General features: G+C 35.7%; 2 protein-coding genes across 4 annotated transcripts in view; one reads left to right on the top strand and one right to left on the bottom strand.

Moving 5' to 3' along the window:
• LOC138713619 (arylsulfatase B-like) overlaps positions 1 to 3674 on the bottom strand; it is a 30327-nt gene extending 26653 nt beyond the window's left edge. The window contains exon 1 of one of the 2 annotated variants that reach the window (XM_069845853.1): positions 3545 to 3674. Coding sequence is in view for 1 of the 2 variants with exons in the window: in XM_069845852.1 (XP_069701953.1) it covers positions 3132 to 3242 (111 nt within the window). In the remaining variant the exon portion in view is untranslated. Of the gene's footprint in view, positions 1 to 3131; positions 3369 to 3544 lie in introns of those variants that run through there. The other variant, XM_069845852.1, reaches the window with a different exon arrangement.
• Positions 1 to 14721, top strand: part of Fcp3C (Follicle cell protein 3C) — a 119877-nt gene that overhangs the window by 73198 nt on the left and 31958 nt on the right. The window contains exon 1 of one of the 2 annotated variants that reach the window (XM_069845861.1): positions 10147 to 10265. The exons of the other annotated variant lie outside the window; for it this stretch is intronic. Within the exon in view, the coding sequence (XP_069701962.1) occupies positions 10213 to 10265 (53 nt within the window). The 5' untranslated portion in view covers positions 10147 to 10212. Of the gene's footprint in view, positions 1 to 10146; positions 10266 to 14721 lie in introns of those variants that run through there. 2 annotated transcript variants of the gene reach the window in all.

The raw sequence follows: 14721 nt of genomic DNA, 5'->3' as shown, positions 1-14721 counted from the left end.
TAACCTGAGTCGTCATTGGCTGAAAGACCTGACCTTTAATGAGTAAGTGTACTTTAATGACATGCATTAAAGGTCTGCTACCAGGTGTAATAATAATAATATTATTATTATTATTATTATTATTATTATTATTATTATTATTATTATTATTATTAATATTATTCATAATAATTTCATTATTATTATTAATATTATTATTATTATTATTATTATTATTATTATTATTCATAACAATTTCATTATTATTATTATTATTATTATTATTATTATTATTATTATTATTACTACCCATCGTTCCACCACAACATTTAGGTTCGCGTTTTCTGCTTATGAAGAGAACAGCCGTTCCGCTTATTACGATAGCGTACATGGGCCTTCATTTTGATTGACTCAGCGGCTAATGATGTTAACTCATTGGTCAAGACAGCGGAAATGCAACAGCGGTCGTAACTTCCCGTCCAGAAGAAACGCAGAAAATGGCACTATCTCTGAATAGCACAAGGATTCGCCCTACAGAAACTGTAAGTAAAATTAACTGTTAAATTCTTATACTTTACAATTAGCAGCCATCATAAATAATCTTTCAATTTCAATACTCTATATTTAACTGTTATAATTTGATATTTTGTTAGTAATAGTGAATATTTAAACTTGTGATTATTTTGAAAGTCTGAGATCACATTCTAAATAAGGAATCCCTCCTATCCATAAGTAAGTGTAGTATATAAATCATGTAGGAAGTACAATGCAGTGTCTAATCCGTTTGTGTTGTCTTGATAAATTTGTTGCTATGCCTAAAGGGCACAACAATCCAACAAGGCACCACTTATGAGGCAACTAGGCCAGGAGATAATGGGGTAGGATTATCCAGTACTAATATAATAAAATAATTCAATTTTGAAACTTATACAGAAAATTAATAGGCTAAGGTTCGGACAAAGTAGCTGTATCAGGATAGGCATCCTTGGTCCGTGCGTTTTGTTTACAAACATTAACTAGTTGTCACATGTCCCCCAGCCGACAGAAGTGACGACGTATATTCAGTTTCTATCGGCTGTACTGTCCATTCACTGATGTTTTAGCTAGGGGGTGGGGAGCGCTCTTCCCAACAGATAGGGTGCTGTTCATAGACATTTCGCTAGCCCGCGCTACGAGCGTGCTAAACTAGCCCCGGCTATCGACTGGTTACTTGTACTGGGTTCATATCATATCATATCATATCATATCATATCATATCATATCATATCATATCATATCATATCATATCATATCATATCATATCATTAACATTGGTTTATGAATACGGCCCTATATAGTTTTAGCTAGTGGAAGGGGGTAGTATTTACTTAGTCTGAACAAGTCAAGGCCCTATCTATACAGCTATGCACCTATCCTGATTCAGCTAATTTATCCGAACCTTATTAATAACAAATGCCCAGTAGACAATAAGGGCCATATACATAGACATTCTTAGCGCGGGCTTCCGGTGGATGATCAGCGAACTAACGTTTTCCGTATTCATAAACCAGTGTCAGCAATATGATATGATATGATATGAATCCTGTACAAGTAATCAGTCGATAGCCGGGGCTAGTTTAGTACGCTCGTAGCGCGGGCTAGCGAAATGTCTATGCATAGCACCCTAATAGTTTTACTTGTATAGAAAGTCATCAACATTGGCTCTTTTAAAACAAATTATGACAAAAATTAGCAAAGGGAAAAATTGAAATATTTTTATATGTTATATTTTTTATCCATTACTGAATATTGTATCTCTAGCAGATAATTTCAGAAGTTCTTCATAAAAACTCCTCAGATTTCACATATTTAACTGATTTTTAGGGGAAAACTGTAGTTACGAAAACTAGGCATTAAAATAACGCTTCATGGACTTCGTTTAGCGCCAACAAATGAGTAGTAGACGTCATTTTCTTTTGTTAAAACGTTTTCTATAAAAAAAAAAAAAGTGGAGCTGTAGGTACGCAATAAAGAAATTAGAAATTACATTCGTAGAAAAAAAAACTGAAAAATACAACACGTATTGGGTACAGCTTAGCTCAAGAATGACCGAAGACAGCTATCAAGGTATATTCTCCAATATATGAATCCAGAGAGAAAAAAAAAGACTTGGCAGACCTGTGAAACGACTAAAAGATTAAATCCACTTGTAGACCAAAAGAGACCACTAGGTCTATACTCGTGATAGCTATGATGATGATGATGATGATGATGATGATGATGATTATGATTACGAGTTTATATAATAGAGTATTTCTTCATTAAACAGTAAAAACCATTAAATTTTCAATTTCATGTTCATGTTAATATGCCAAATTATAGCAATGCACTTCTTCATTTATAAGCCACCATTCAATGTCATGGATGCAACACTATCCTAAATGTAGTGGAATGGCTGTTGGTGAACAATTTTCAAGGATTTGAAAGGCATGTTGGTCCGACAAGTCTTTATAATTTTAATATCTAGCCCTTATAGAGGTTTGAATTATTTACAACCATTTGCCTGTTGTTCAAGTCATTATTTTACTTTGTCTTTTGTTTGCACAGTTATCTTAATATTGTAATTTTTTCTCACGTCGTGTACTTTATTGCATTTCATTATGTTGCATTCCATCTATGTCTTTATGTAAAAAGCTTCATAATATTGCTAACCAGACCTGAAGCTGCTATCTTAATAGCGAAAGCGCTCGTCGTATATATGTTTTATGTATGTAACCTAATGTAATCTTTGTACTATGTATTAGGTTAAAAAATAGACAGTTATTGAAGGACCTATGATATTTATCTTCATTTAATTTTCAAGCATGCAAAGGTATTCAGGATTCAAGTATAGTTAACTAAAACTGTTTTTCAACCTTTTTTAAAGGAAAAGTAGTGAATTTATTAAGCAGACGAAATGAAGTTAATTCTCCTACGTATGTGTAAATTGTTGGATCATTTTTTTTCTTTGATAAATGGGACCTACAATTGAATAATTTATATCCAGTATCGAGGTCGTTTATATAACGACAACATGACACTGAGATAAGTAGATCGAGGTCATATCAAACAAATTGCGACCAAAATAATTGACTCAGCTACCCGTAACAAAATAAAATTGACAGGACACTTACCATATCGTCAGCCATTATTACAATTATATTCTGCCTCGAGAATCCCCGAGACGGAAGAGAAACAGAAACCAGGAGCAAGGCGACGTTCCACAGCGCAACCGTCTCCTGCATCGTGCTCACTGGTTTTTAGTGAGAAGTCACATACGAAGCAAAGTTCACACAAGGAAAAAAGCTAAAGGTTATCTAACAAGATCCTTCCTTAGATTAACAAGTGGGCTGGGAAGTTGACGGTACGCATTGGCTTGAAATGAGCCACGTGTTTGACGTAGGCTACTGTAAGTGCTCTGCACATAGGATGCGCAATTTTTAGTTAAACAACAATACTACAGTAACTAGAATCCGGATTTATACTACGATTTATGGCACACGGTATATCAGGAGTGATATTCTTTAGTATGACTGATTTCAATTACCTTCAAACCAGCTTGAGCGTGAGATTCTGCTTTTCCCCTAGAGTTGGCGCTGACATCACACCAGCTAGCAGTCGACACAGCTTAAATATAACACATAGGCCTACAATTAATACCTATAGGTACATTATGTGCTCATATAAACTAAATTGGACCGATGAAATAATAAATCCTTCATTATCTGTAATGTCTAGACTCTAGAAGTCTAGAGTTCCTTTAAAATGAGAGTTGAGACGTTGACCCCAACAACAATTAAAATAGCTCTGTAATGATTTGATAACGCTGAAAATGGAAAAACAAAACTCCTGTATATTGTATACAAATATTAAACGAACTTGATACTTAATTTTTAATGTACTACATTATTTTATATTATAATTTATTATATATAAAACATAAAAATTATTATAACAGCTAGTTTATCACTGAGAAATAAGGAAAAGCTGTTAACCTGAATTTATTGCAAACAAAGCCGTTACTGGATTATGCAACAAGGTAGGCGATGTTTGTATCCTGTGTCTCAACTCTTGTATTCTTACTTACTTTTGTGGGCTTCTCCACTCTTCAGCGGTTGCCCTGAATTCCCTTCCGCCATCCTTCTCGATCCCGCCAATCCTCCTCCTGCATATGTCGGTCCTTCATCATTTTCATGACACCAGCTTTCCATGTTTTTCTTGGTCTCGCACGCTTCCTCCTTCCCCGAGGTGACCATTCCAGAATAATCTTTGGCCATCTTTCTTCTTTCATCCTTTTTACGTGGCCATACCATTGAAGGGTTCGTTTCTCGATTCTTTCAATTACAGACTCTTCCATCTCCATCATTTGCCTCACATCCTCATTCCTTCTCCTTTCCAATCTGGATACTCTAGCAGTTCTTCTTATTCCGTCGCTTGTATCTTACACTTCTGACGTTCAACAAGTGCCCATCCCTCTGCCCCGTATGTTAGTATAGATTCAACTATAGTTTGTAGAATTCTTTTCTTCATTTGCTTGGAAATGGATCTACTCCACAGTACCCCATTCAGCATCGTTATTGCCCTTCTTGCCTGTTGCACTCTGTGATCTACATCTGCTGCACAGCTCCCAGACTCTTGGATAATAGATCCCAAATACTTAAAATTTCTCACAGATTTAATTGTTCCTTGCGGTAGGATAATATCTCTTCCACTATTGCCCACAACGAGGTATTCAGTTTTATTCATATTAATGCAAAGACCTCCTATATCAAAAGCTTCCATCAACCTCCTTAACATGAACTTAGCATCTTCACGGCACTGAGCAATTAATACCTGGTCGTCTGCAAATAGGAGAGAATGTATTGTTTCATGTCCAACTGGAACTCCCATACCTTTACACGATCGATTCCGTCTCTCTAAAACTTGCTGAATATACAGGGACCTGTCTATACCTTTAGAGAACCGGAAACACCGCTTGCTTCCCCCTCCAAGACTGGAGTTCGATGATACTGGCGTAAAACACAAATCACTCTACTAGGTATAGAATGGAAGAAAAGTAGTTCATCCATTTACGTAAACTAGGAAATATCGCGATTTTGAGTTTGATAATTTTCATTAGGTTTTTCTTTAATCAAAGTACAGTACTGTATTAAGAATAAGTGTTTTTACTCACGAAGTGAGTTATCCATGCGAACGTATTCATTATGCAGTGTATATTATACTGTCTACAGCACATTAGCGTACAATATAGAGATAGAAGTTAAATTGAAAAATAATCATAATATGAATATTTAAACACAATTTTGAAAATGGTGGCCGTTCATTTCGATACAGGCTTCAGTTCTTTTGTGCATATTATCGCACTATAGACTATTGCATCTAATTCCAATTGCCTTCGTACTAGTAACTCATGTTGAAATAATTCTGTACCTACTCTACGTACTGTGAATTCAATCTTCACTTCTGCCCGACCCGAAAATATAAAATTACTCAGACATGCTATCTACTGTCCGTCCAAGTGGTTATGCCGCAGGATTGTAGAAAGGGAGGAAATCACGTGACAGTTAATTACATAACGAGGCCCTTTTATTTAAGTTAAATTAAACAGCTGTATAATATTACGTAAACGTCCAATTCCTAAGAGAAATTAATGCTTTCAGAAAAGAGCTAAGACAGCCCAGCTTTTACAGAGGGGCGAGCAGAAGCAGGTGGGGGAAATCGGGATGCGACGTAGGCAAACGGACAGTACCTGTGCGAAAATATGATTCAATATTGAAAGCTCTTTCGTCACTGGAAAACGCGAACATATTTCTGGAACGTACTATACTCAGTAACTCAGTACTGCTTACTAGCTGCGGTCTTGGTTCTGTGTGGAGTTGGAACTTCCTTAGTAGAAGGGGTGGGAGTGAAGTACATTCAAAAACTCAGGTACAATAAAAATTGAAGTAAAAATAAAATGATGTCCCTGTATATTTTGAAGAGGGATGGGGACATGCCACATCCTTGCCTCAGACCCTTTGTTGTTGGAAATGGAGTTGACACCCTTTTCCCTGCCTTCACTACAGCTCGACTCTTCTTGTATAATTTTTTAATTACTGTTATCAGAGACGTCCCGATGCCAATATTTTCCATTGCTCCCCACAGATTGTTAATTGGTACAGAGTCGTACGCTTTCTCAAGATCGATAAAAACTAAATGAATTTCTTACGCTTTAGCATATGATTTTTCAGTAATCTGTCTTATATCAAAGATATGATCCATACAAGATCTACCTGCAGTAAAACCAGCCTGATCCTCAGATATTCTTCCCGCAATTGCTATTTCTAATCTATACTCTTGTATTCAATAATAATTATTATCAAGGAACTCTTGTGTGTGCCCATGGACTCTGTTGTGTGCTCGATTACACTAACCTCTAGCGCTTGAAAGTGAAACTAAAAGCCGTTGGCGCGCCGACGCGCGACGGAGCACATGAACACAGAAAAACAGAACAGGAAATTTGCTCAGTGTCCATTCTATATAATCCCTATTCAGCGAATGCTGAATAGGGATTATCTTGCGGAATATTTGTGATGATGAGATGATAGGCCTACAATAATACATTTTCAAGACAGTTTAATATTTTCGTAAGTCAATTACTGTAATATTATTATATTAAGGTAGGCGTTCACTTACCGGAAAAATTCGTTCGTTGCGTTTGGATTTTTGTTATAGTATCGCTAATTGTCCGCGTTTCCGAATGAATAATTAAATAGTATTATAATTTACCGCTAGAACACATTATTTCATTGTAGTGTTCCGAACTGAACCTGGAAATAAAATGAATAGCTTTGTAACTTAGATGAACTATGAAGGACATACCTGATTAATTTAGTATTTTTCCAGTCTCATCCCATATGTTCTTTCTCCATATTAAATTGCTTTAATCAACTTTAATAGGGTCTACCAGAGCCTTCTTCAGTTACAAGCCTTGTGTCTGATGATGATATGTACGAATATTCCGTTTCATAAACTTGAGAATCTCCATTTTAAACACTTAGTTAAAAGTATACGTCTAGCAAATTGCCGACTCCAATAAAATTTTTGAATTGAAACTGAAGAGTATTCTTGAAAAAAAATCCTGCATATTCGAAACTTGTGGAGTGCAATATGTATTAAATAATGAACAGGCATAAGATAATACACAAAAACATTATAATAAATAATTATTTCAAAATATCGCCCCAATAACATAGAGTAATTTTCAAAGGACATTTATTTATGAAAATAGAAACAGGTTTATATTTCACAATTTACGAATGTACACAGTTGTACATTGCAACGAAATTAGTGACACTTAAAATACATTATTCATTTTTATTTTTAAAAATGTATCATTTTCTACAAAGAAAATAATTAGGTAAGCCGCTTTCCTAAATACCGAGTATGTTACACTCTACTTGTTTTAGTTACCTGATTACACCGAACATTGTTTTGATTCAAGCATAGCATTGCTCTGTATAAGTCCCTGTACTACCCTGAGTTGATGTAAACAACACGACTTGTATAGTACACGACGTAGTTAACTTCATATCTTCTGTGTCTGAACTTCCATCCCTAGCAATTATTATTAATCATCCAGTGCTCGCGAACAGATTTAAACTCGTGTGTCACAATACAAATTGCAATAGTTTCATCACACGGAAAATACTACATGCTACAGATTTTAAATTGCATGCGATTAAAACCAACAAGTGCGCACTCACGCATTTCAAACTGTGCTCTACTGTACATTCGTGTGTAATTTTTAATCAAAGCGATCGTGCAATTAAAAATCGATAGTGCGCACTTCGTGTATACATGCAACGTTTGTGAAAATCATGTAAAGAAGTTACATAAGTTTTATGCAATACGATAACTGTGTTTTTATCTTATTTGTTGTAAAAATGCTTTGGAATTCTGAATTACTGTTCTTTTAACGTTGAGTGTGTTACGTCTCGTAACACTGTCTAGGTAGGTCGTGTTTTCATTAAGCAAGCAAAATCACTGGCCATCGATGTGACAATTACAACATTGATCATTAAGCAGTTCTCTGCAACAACTCTATGTAAGCAATACTAACGAGTGGAAAAGTAAACTAAGATTTGTCAATGTTTGTCCTTGAAATGAGATACATTGCGAAATAGTTTACACAATAAATTAATTAGAAAAATAATTTGTAATTGCAATTGTAATTCGATTCATAAGAAGAATGAAATGGTATGAAAATGTAAGCTTACTCGTATAGTGAATAATGGGAAATTGCTTTTAATTTGTGTTTGATGTTTATGCCCGAACTATCTGGAACTCTGGAAGAGTGGCTTCATAATTTTAATGGAGCAATGAAACGTCAAGGTCGTAAGGTCATACTGTTTTTAGACAATGCTACCTGCCATCCAAGGACTGATTTGTCTAATGTGAAGTTAATCTATTTTCCATCAGACACAATTTCAGTTACACAACCGATGGATCAGGGCGCAATTTACACTCTGAATTGATGCAGGACGCGTTCCCTTAAAAAAGTCGCGGCAATGCACTTTAAAAGAAATGTGGGGGCCGAGAAACTAGGGCGCATAGAGAGGGAGAGAGAGAGGCTGCAATTACGTAAGTTAATAATTATGAAAATAAAATTCACTTTGCAAGTACTGTAGTAACTTTTATTATTTCTTCATTGTGTTCTTCCTACAGTGAGCATATTGCAGTAGTCTATTCTTGTTGTCGTTTATTGACATTACTGGCTTTGAGCCAGAGGCCGTTTTAGGTTCTTATACGCGCAGGATGCCCTCTCCAGCCATTGTACATAAATAATAATAGAAATATATTTACATATATGACATTATTTCTGGCATAAGTGCCAGTAGGTGTGTGATTGCAGTGATTGATTCCTTTTATTTTGGTGTAGGCCTAATTTGTTAATTTGCTATATTTAAGGAATGGTGAACGGGAGAAGAGTTCGGGGTAAAATATATCATCTGATAGACAACGTTAAGGTATTATATGGGGAGATTAAGAGAAAAGCAAGAAATTGGGAAGAATGAGAACTGCTGGGTTTGCAGTTAAAGACCTGCTCTTGGGCAGAACACTGTGCATACATACATACATACATACATACATACATACATACATACATACATACATACATACATACAGTCCACACCTGTGGAGTAACGGTCAGCGCGTCTGGCCGCGAAACCGGGTGGTCCGGGTTCGAATCCCGGTCGGGGCAAGTTACCTGGTTGAGGTTTTTTCCGGGGTTTTCCCTCAACCCAATACGAGCAAATGCTGGGTAACTTTCGGTGCTGGACCCCGGACTCATTTCACCGGCATTATCATCTTCATTTCATTCAGACGCTAAACAACCTAGATGTTGATGCAGCGTCGTAAAATAACCCAATACATACATACATGCACACATACATACATGCATACATACATATATACATACATACATACATACATACATACATACATACATACATACATACCAGTCTATTATTAGTTGTGCCAAAACTCAACCCTTTATTACGAATAATTATGAAAATAAAATTCACTTTTCTTGTACTGTAGTGACTTGTGTTCTTCCTACAGTGAGCATATTGTAGTAGTCTATTCTTAGTTCTGCCAAAACTCATCCCTTTGTAAATCGAAAACCTGTGAAAAACTCTGGAACGAGGTTTTACTGTAGTATCTGTCAACATATGATGTATGCGTCTTTATTGTTGTCTTTATTTAGGATGTGTGTCTTTTTTTTTATAAGAATATTCCTGCTAAAAACCTGGAAATGGGTGGTAGTGTCTATCACAAAACAAAACTATTTCGCATATAATAAAATGCTACATCCAAATCGAAGGCTTACTCATGGAATCACCGTGGCCATAGACATTGTAATAAAGTTACATTATTTGGTGCAAAGATATGGTAGTACGTAGTATTAATATTCTAGAACGCCTCTAAAATCGAATTAGAATAAAGATTGTGAAAGATATCGTAACGTTGTCGAGCTTTATGACACAGCCATAATCTACTTTGTAAAATGATACAGTAAGCAAAACGAAACACGACTTCTCAGCAAATTACAGATTGTGTAAGACTGGCAGGGTGGGGGACGGAGGTGCTTAAATACCATAGAAATGATGTTGAATAATTATAACTTACTCAGATATCTGTCTGTTAGTTCACCAGCTACCGAAATTCAAGATGAATATTCAACGCATAGTTGCAGTGATTGCAGTGGGATGCATCAGTTACAGGTAAATTTTCATAATAGTGTAATGACTTTATAGAAATTATTTTATTTTTGTAGAAAAATATCGCAGACAACTTCATTAATTCAAAGTATTGACGATACATGTAAATGAATATGTGTGGAATTAATGATTTTGGACTGCCAGTATTTTCCCTAAGAGGATTACCGGTCTCTCGAATGGTATGAATGGTGCTTACTAGCTCGATCCGATCAGGTATATACCTGAAGTATAACAGTATTAATTCGGTCTGGGCTTCAGAAATATACACTAATTCGGTCCGAACTATGCAGGTATAGGCAGGTTTTATATATATTTTTTTTTATTGGGTTATTTTACGACGCTGTATCAACATCTAAGTTATTTAGCGTCTGAATGAAATGAAGGTGATAATGCCGGTGAAATGAGTCCGGGGTCCAGCACCGAAAGTTACCCAGCATTTGCTCGTATTGGGTTGAGGGAAAACCCCGGAAAAAACCTCAACCAGGTAACTTGCCCCGACCGGGATTCGAACCCGGGCCACCTGGTTTCGCGGCCAGACGCGCTGACCGTTACTCCACAGGTGTGGACTATATATATATATATATATATATATATATATATATATATATATATATATATGAGTAGCTTAATATCAAAGACGGACATCTGACCTCAATCGAAATTTAGATAGCTGTGGTTTTTTATACAATTTTTCATGCTCTTTCCAGTTATAGTGAAACTATATGCAAACTCTAACACTATATTTATAAAATAAATTTTGTTAAATATTACAAAGAACACTGTGAATTAAAAAATTGCCTCTAGATCAAAACTATGGAGGCGACAGATGTCCGTCTTTGATATTAAGCTACTCATATTATATATATATTTCATCCATCAATCTTTGTTCACGACATGGCGGATTAGATGTGTTCCAGTTCTTAATCCGCCATCACTCTCTATACAAACATTACAAGAACTAATGCATATTGAACCTATAAGTATCCTCTGTACACAATAATAATAATAATAATAATAATAATAATAATAATAATAATAATAATAATAATAAACTAATAATAAGTATAGCTCTTGTATTTAAAACTCTTACTTTAGCTTTTTCACTTCTATACTCAATCTTTTAAAAATAATTCTATTAACTGCATTGACTACTTTTCGTAGTTTCCTATCGTGTCCGACTACTCAACATTTATAATTCAATATCCGTTAGAGCTTTGACTTTCTCTTCCCATCTAATTTTAACTATAAAAAGAAATTTTCCTAAATTATGCAGATTGCTGGCGTTTAGGGGACCATTCATTTACATACATACATACATACATACATACACACACACACTACACACCAAAGAGCCACCGGCGTTAAGGCGCTTGCCTGCCGATCTGAAGTTGCGCTCGGGCGCGGGTTCGATCCCAACCGTAAGACAAATGCCAGGTAATCTATGGTGAATCCTCGGCCTCATCTCGCCAAATACCATCTCGCCTATCACGAATCTCATCGACGCTAAATAACCTCGTAGTTGATACAGCGTCGTTAAATAACCAACTTATATATATATATATACACACACCAAAAAACTGTTACAGTATATATTATGAACTAGCTGTCCAATTCAGAAATTGGAGAATTTCTTAAGTATTTTTTCGGTTTTCCATTCCTGCCGCCGCAAGATGTGTTTCATAGATGAGCATTCAACCCCAACATAAAGGAGAACAGCAATTTACCGATTATTATGTACTAGAGAAGTACATCAAGCTGATGCTACTTTCCCGCCAGAATTATGGGTCGAATTCGTAGCTACGACAGAAAGAACGACAAACAGTTGTGAATATTTCCATGCAAAGTTAAATGGGTTGCTCTACACCGCTCACCCTAACATCTTTCAATTAATAGACAGTCTAAAAAAAATTAGCCTAACATTTTAACACTTAGGCCTACATACAAATTAGAAGACCAGACCAATTGAAGGAATAACAATATATTAGAATCAAAATGACAGAGTTTGTATCTAAATCAATAAACAGACTCCAATATATAAAAATACTATCCTACAATTTTTTTCCAAAACATAGCTTCTAGTATAACTGACTACTCTGGAGTTTAAGAAGTTTTGACTAAGGTTTATTCTGTACAATGAACATGATAATCAACATTTTTAACTATGCCTTAAGGAAGGGGGAGACAATTTCGTAGTTTACTGTTTCGAGTCAAGATTTTACCTGTCCCTGCCTTATGACAATCCTAAGCATGCATAGAATGGGAAGGAAAATGTTGATTTCCAACCAGTACTGTTCTATTTTCGATCCGGGATCGAACTAGTACTGTTAACTTAATGGCCCGGGACCGAACTAGTATATATTTTTGACCATGGGACCGAACTAGTAAACTCCGTGATAATTGATATCTGTTCGTACCTGTCAGTTTCAGAAACGAAAGGGTTGAAATTGCCGAAATGACTTTTAAGATTTTAGCACAGTCTACTATATACAGTCACGAAGCTCAATACGTAATAAATATGCATCCATAGATAGTTGCTAACCAGTAGGATCGCTACTATCGCCTCATTACAGACAATGTGAAATAATACCTGCACAGTCTATTGTTCCTAGCACCCTCAAAACTCAAGCTTCGTAACTGCATATACTAGACTGTGATTTTAGTGTGTATTAGCTATACCTATATTGAAAGTTGATAGAGAAGAAAGGAGGTCGACTCAAAATGAAAAATTCAGAATGCCACAGTATTATGAAGGGGCAACAAAATTAATGCAGATAATATGTAGAATAGGTCTAATCGACAAACTTTCTACCCTCGACAAGATGTTTCTTTTTTTTTTACCATGGAAACGTGAGAAAAATAAATTGTATTTTAATTCTTTCGTAGTATTTTTTGTCGTGAATACGATTGTCGCAATTTCGATCCAGTACTAGTGTGCCGTCCCATAAAGTCGACCGACACATTTTCAGGCTATTTTTTTATCGCGCCTAAACTACACGACATATTCCAATGAAGTAAACGGCAATCGACAGACGAAGGATCAATGTATCCAACGTATGCTTGAGTTGGAACGTGGCTAACGAGAAAGACAGGCTACGGCGCGACGTCACATTCTTAGTCATAACATGGCCAACATTGAACAAGTTTATATGTAAATGCACATTTAACATGAGTTTAATATAGGAATTCCTTTATTTTTTAAAACTTTGAACATGTACTTATATCAGGCGATTGTCAAGATGGGCATGACTAGACCATGATAACCACGTGACTCCAATTCGTGCCGAAGCCTGTCTTTCTCGTTAGCCACGAGTTGGAACTGGTGACATCATATAACGATACGTGGGAGGGGGAGGGGAAACTGAGGCACGAATTGCCGGTCATGCGGCAGCCGAGGCAGTGTAACTCAAAAATTAGAAGTGATAGAACGTTCGTAGAGGCGTCAACGATTCGTAACTAACACGGCTATAATCTCAATTGAGTAACAATTAGCAGTCGCCAAGTTAAATTGGAAAAATTTGCAAGAAAAATTGAATGAGGCGAGAAAATTCACAATGCCGAAGCATGTGCAGCGCAAACGAATGTAGGCACATAAGCCACGTATAGCAACCGATAGAGCATGATGGTTATTATAGCAACCGATATGTTTACTCTCAATGCAAAACAACACCTAAGTCCGAGGCGGGACTTCCAAGAGAAAAAGGTAATCAAAAAATGTCCCCACTAACATAATGTCCAACCAAGAAGAACCCTAACCAAATAGTCCCACATTTAATGTCCCATACATAATAGGGTCAATATCAGCGGTGACCAAAGCGGGTATCGTGATTACATCGTGTAAGCAGACATTCAAACGGGTACGAGGAGTTTTCTGTACATTGCTGTGTGTTTCATTCACGTACTGAAGGCAAGCAGTGGCGGTATCATGTCGCCCTAGAAACCCTGTCTCTACAAGCAGTAAGAGGTGGTTTCGTAAAGAATGAGAAAGAGAACTTTTTTGTTGTTCTGTCGGACAAAATGTAATATGTTTACTTTGCTCAACGGTTCAATTAGGAGTATATAGAAACATTAATAGCCAAGCTGAATAATTTATTATTATTATTATTATTATTATTATTATTATTATTATTATTATTATTATTATTATTATTATTATTATTGACCACTAGGTTTCTATAATTCTTCTGTACGTGCATGAATATTGATATTTTTAGGTCTTCTTCATAGAAGGATAAAATTATTAGGTTTTATCTCAATTTTAATCTTCTTAATCTTTAGATGAGAGTAACTATTTATTAGTTATTCATTTAATAATAATATTGTAGAAAAACTGATTCAATATTATGTGCCAACGAACTGCTAAACGCCAGGAATTGACATGTCTTAAATCATAGCCAGGAAGAGAAAGATGAGATAAATAAATATAAGAAAGTCAGCTGCCTAATAGGGTTTGAAATATCTA

Source organism: Periplaneta americana, chromosome 14 (genome assembly GCF_040183065.1).
Source record: "Periplaneta americana isolate PAMFEO1 chromosome 14, P.americana_PAMFEO1_priV1, whole genome shotgun sequence".
Lineage (NCBI taxonomy): Eukaryota > Metazoa > Arthropoda > Insecta > Blattodea > Blattidae > Periplaneta > Periplaneta americana.
Note: the sequence above shows the minus strand (reverse complement) of the source record. Positions and strands in the feature narration are given on the sequence as shown.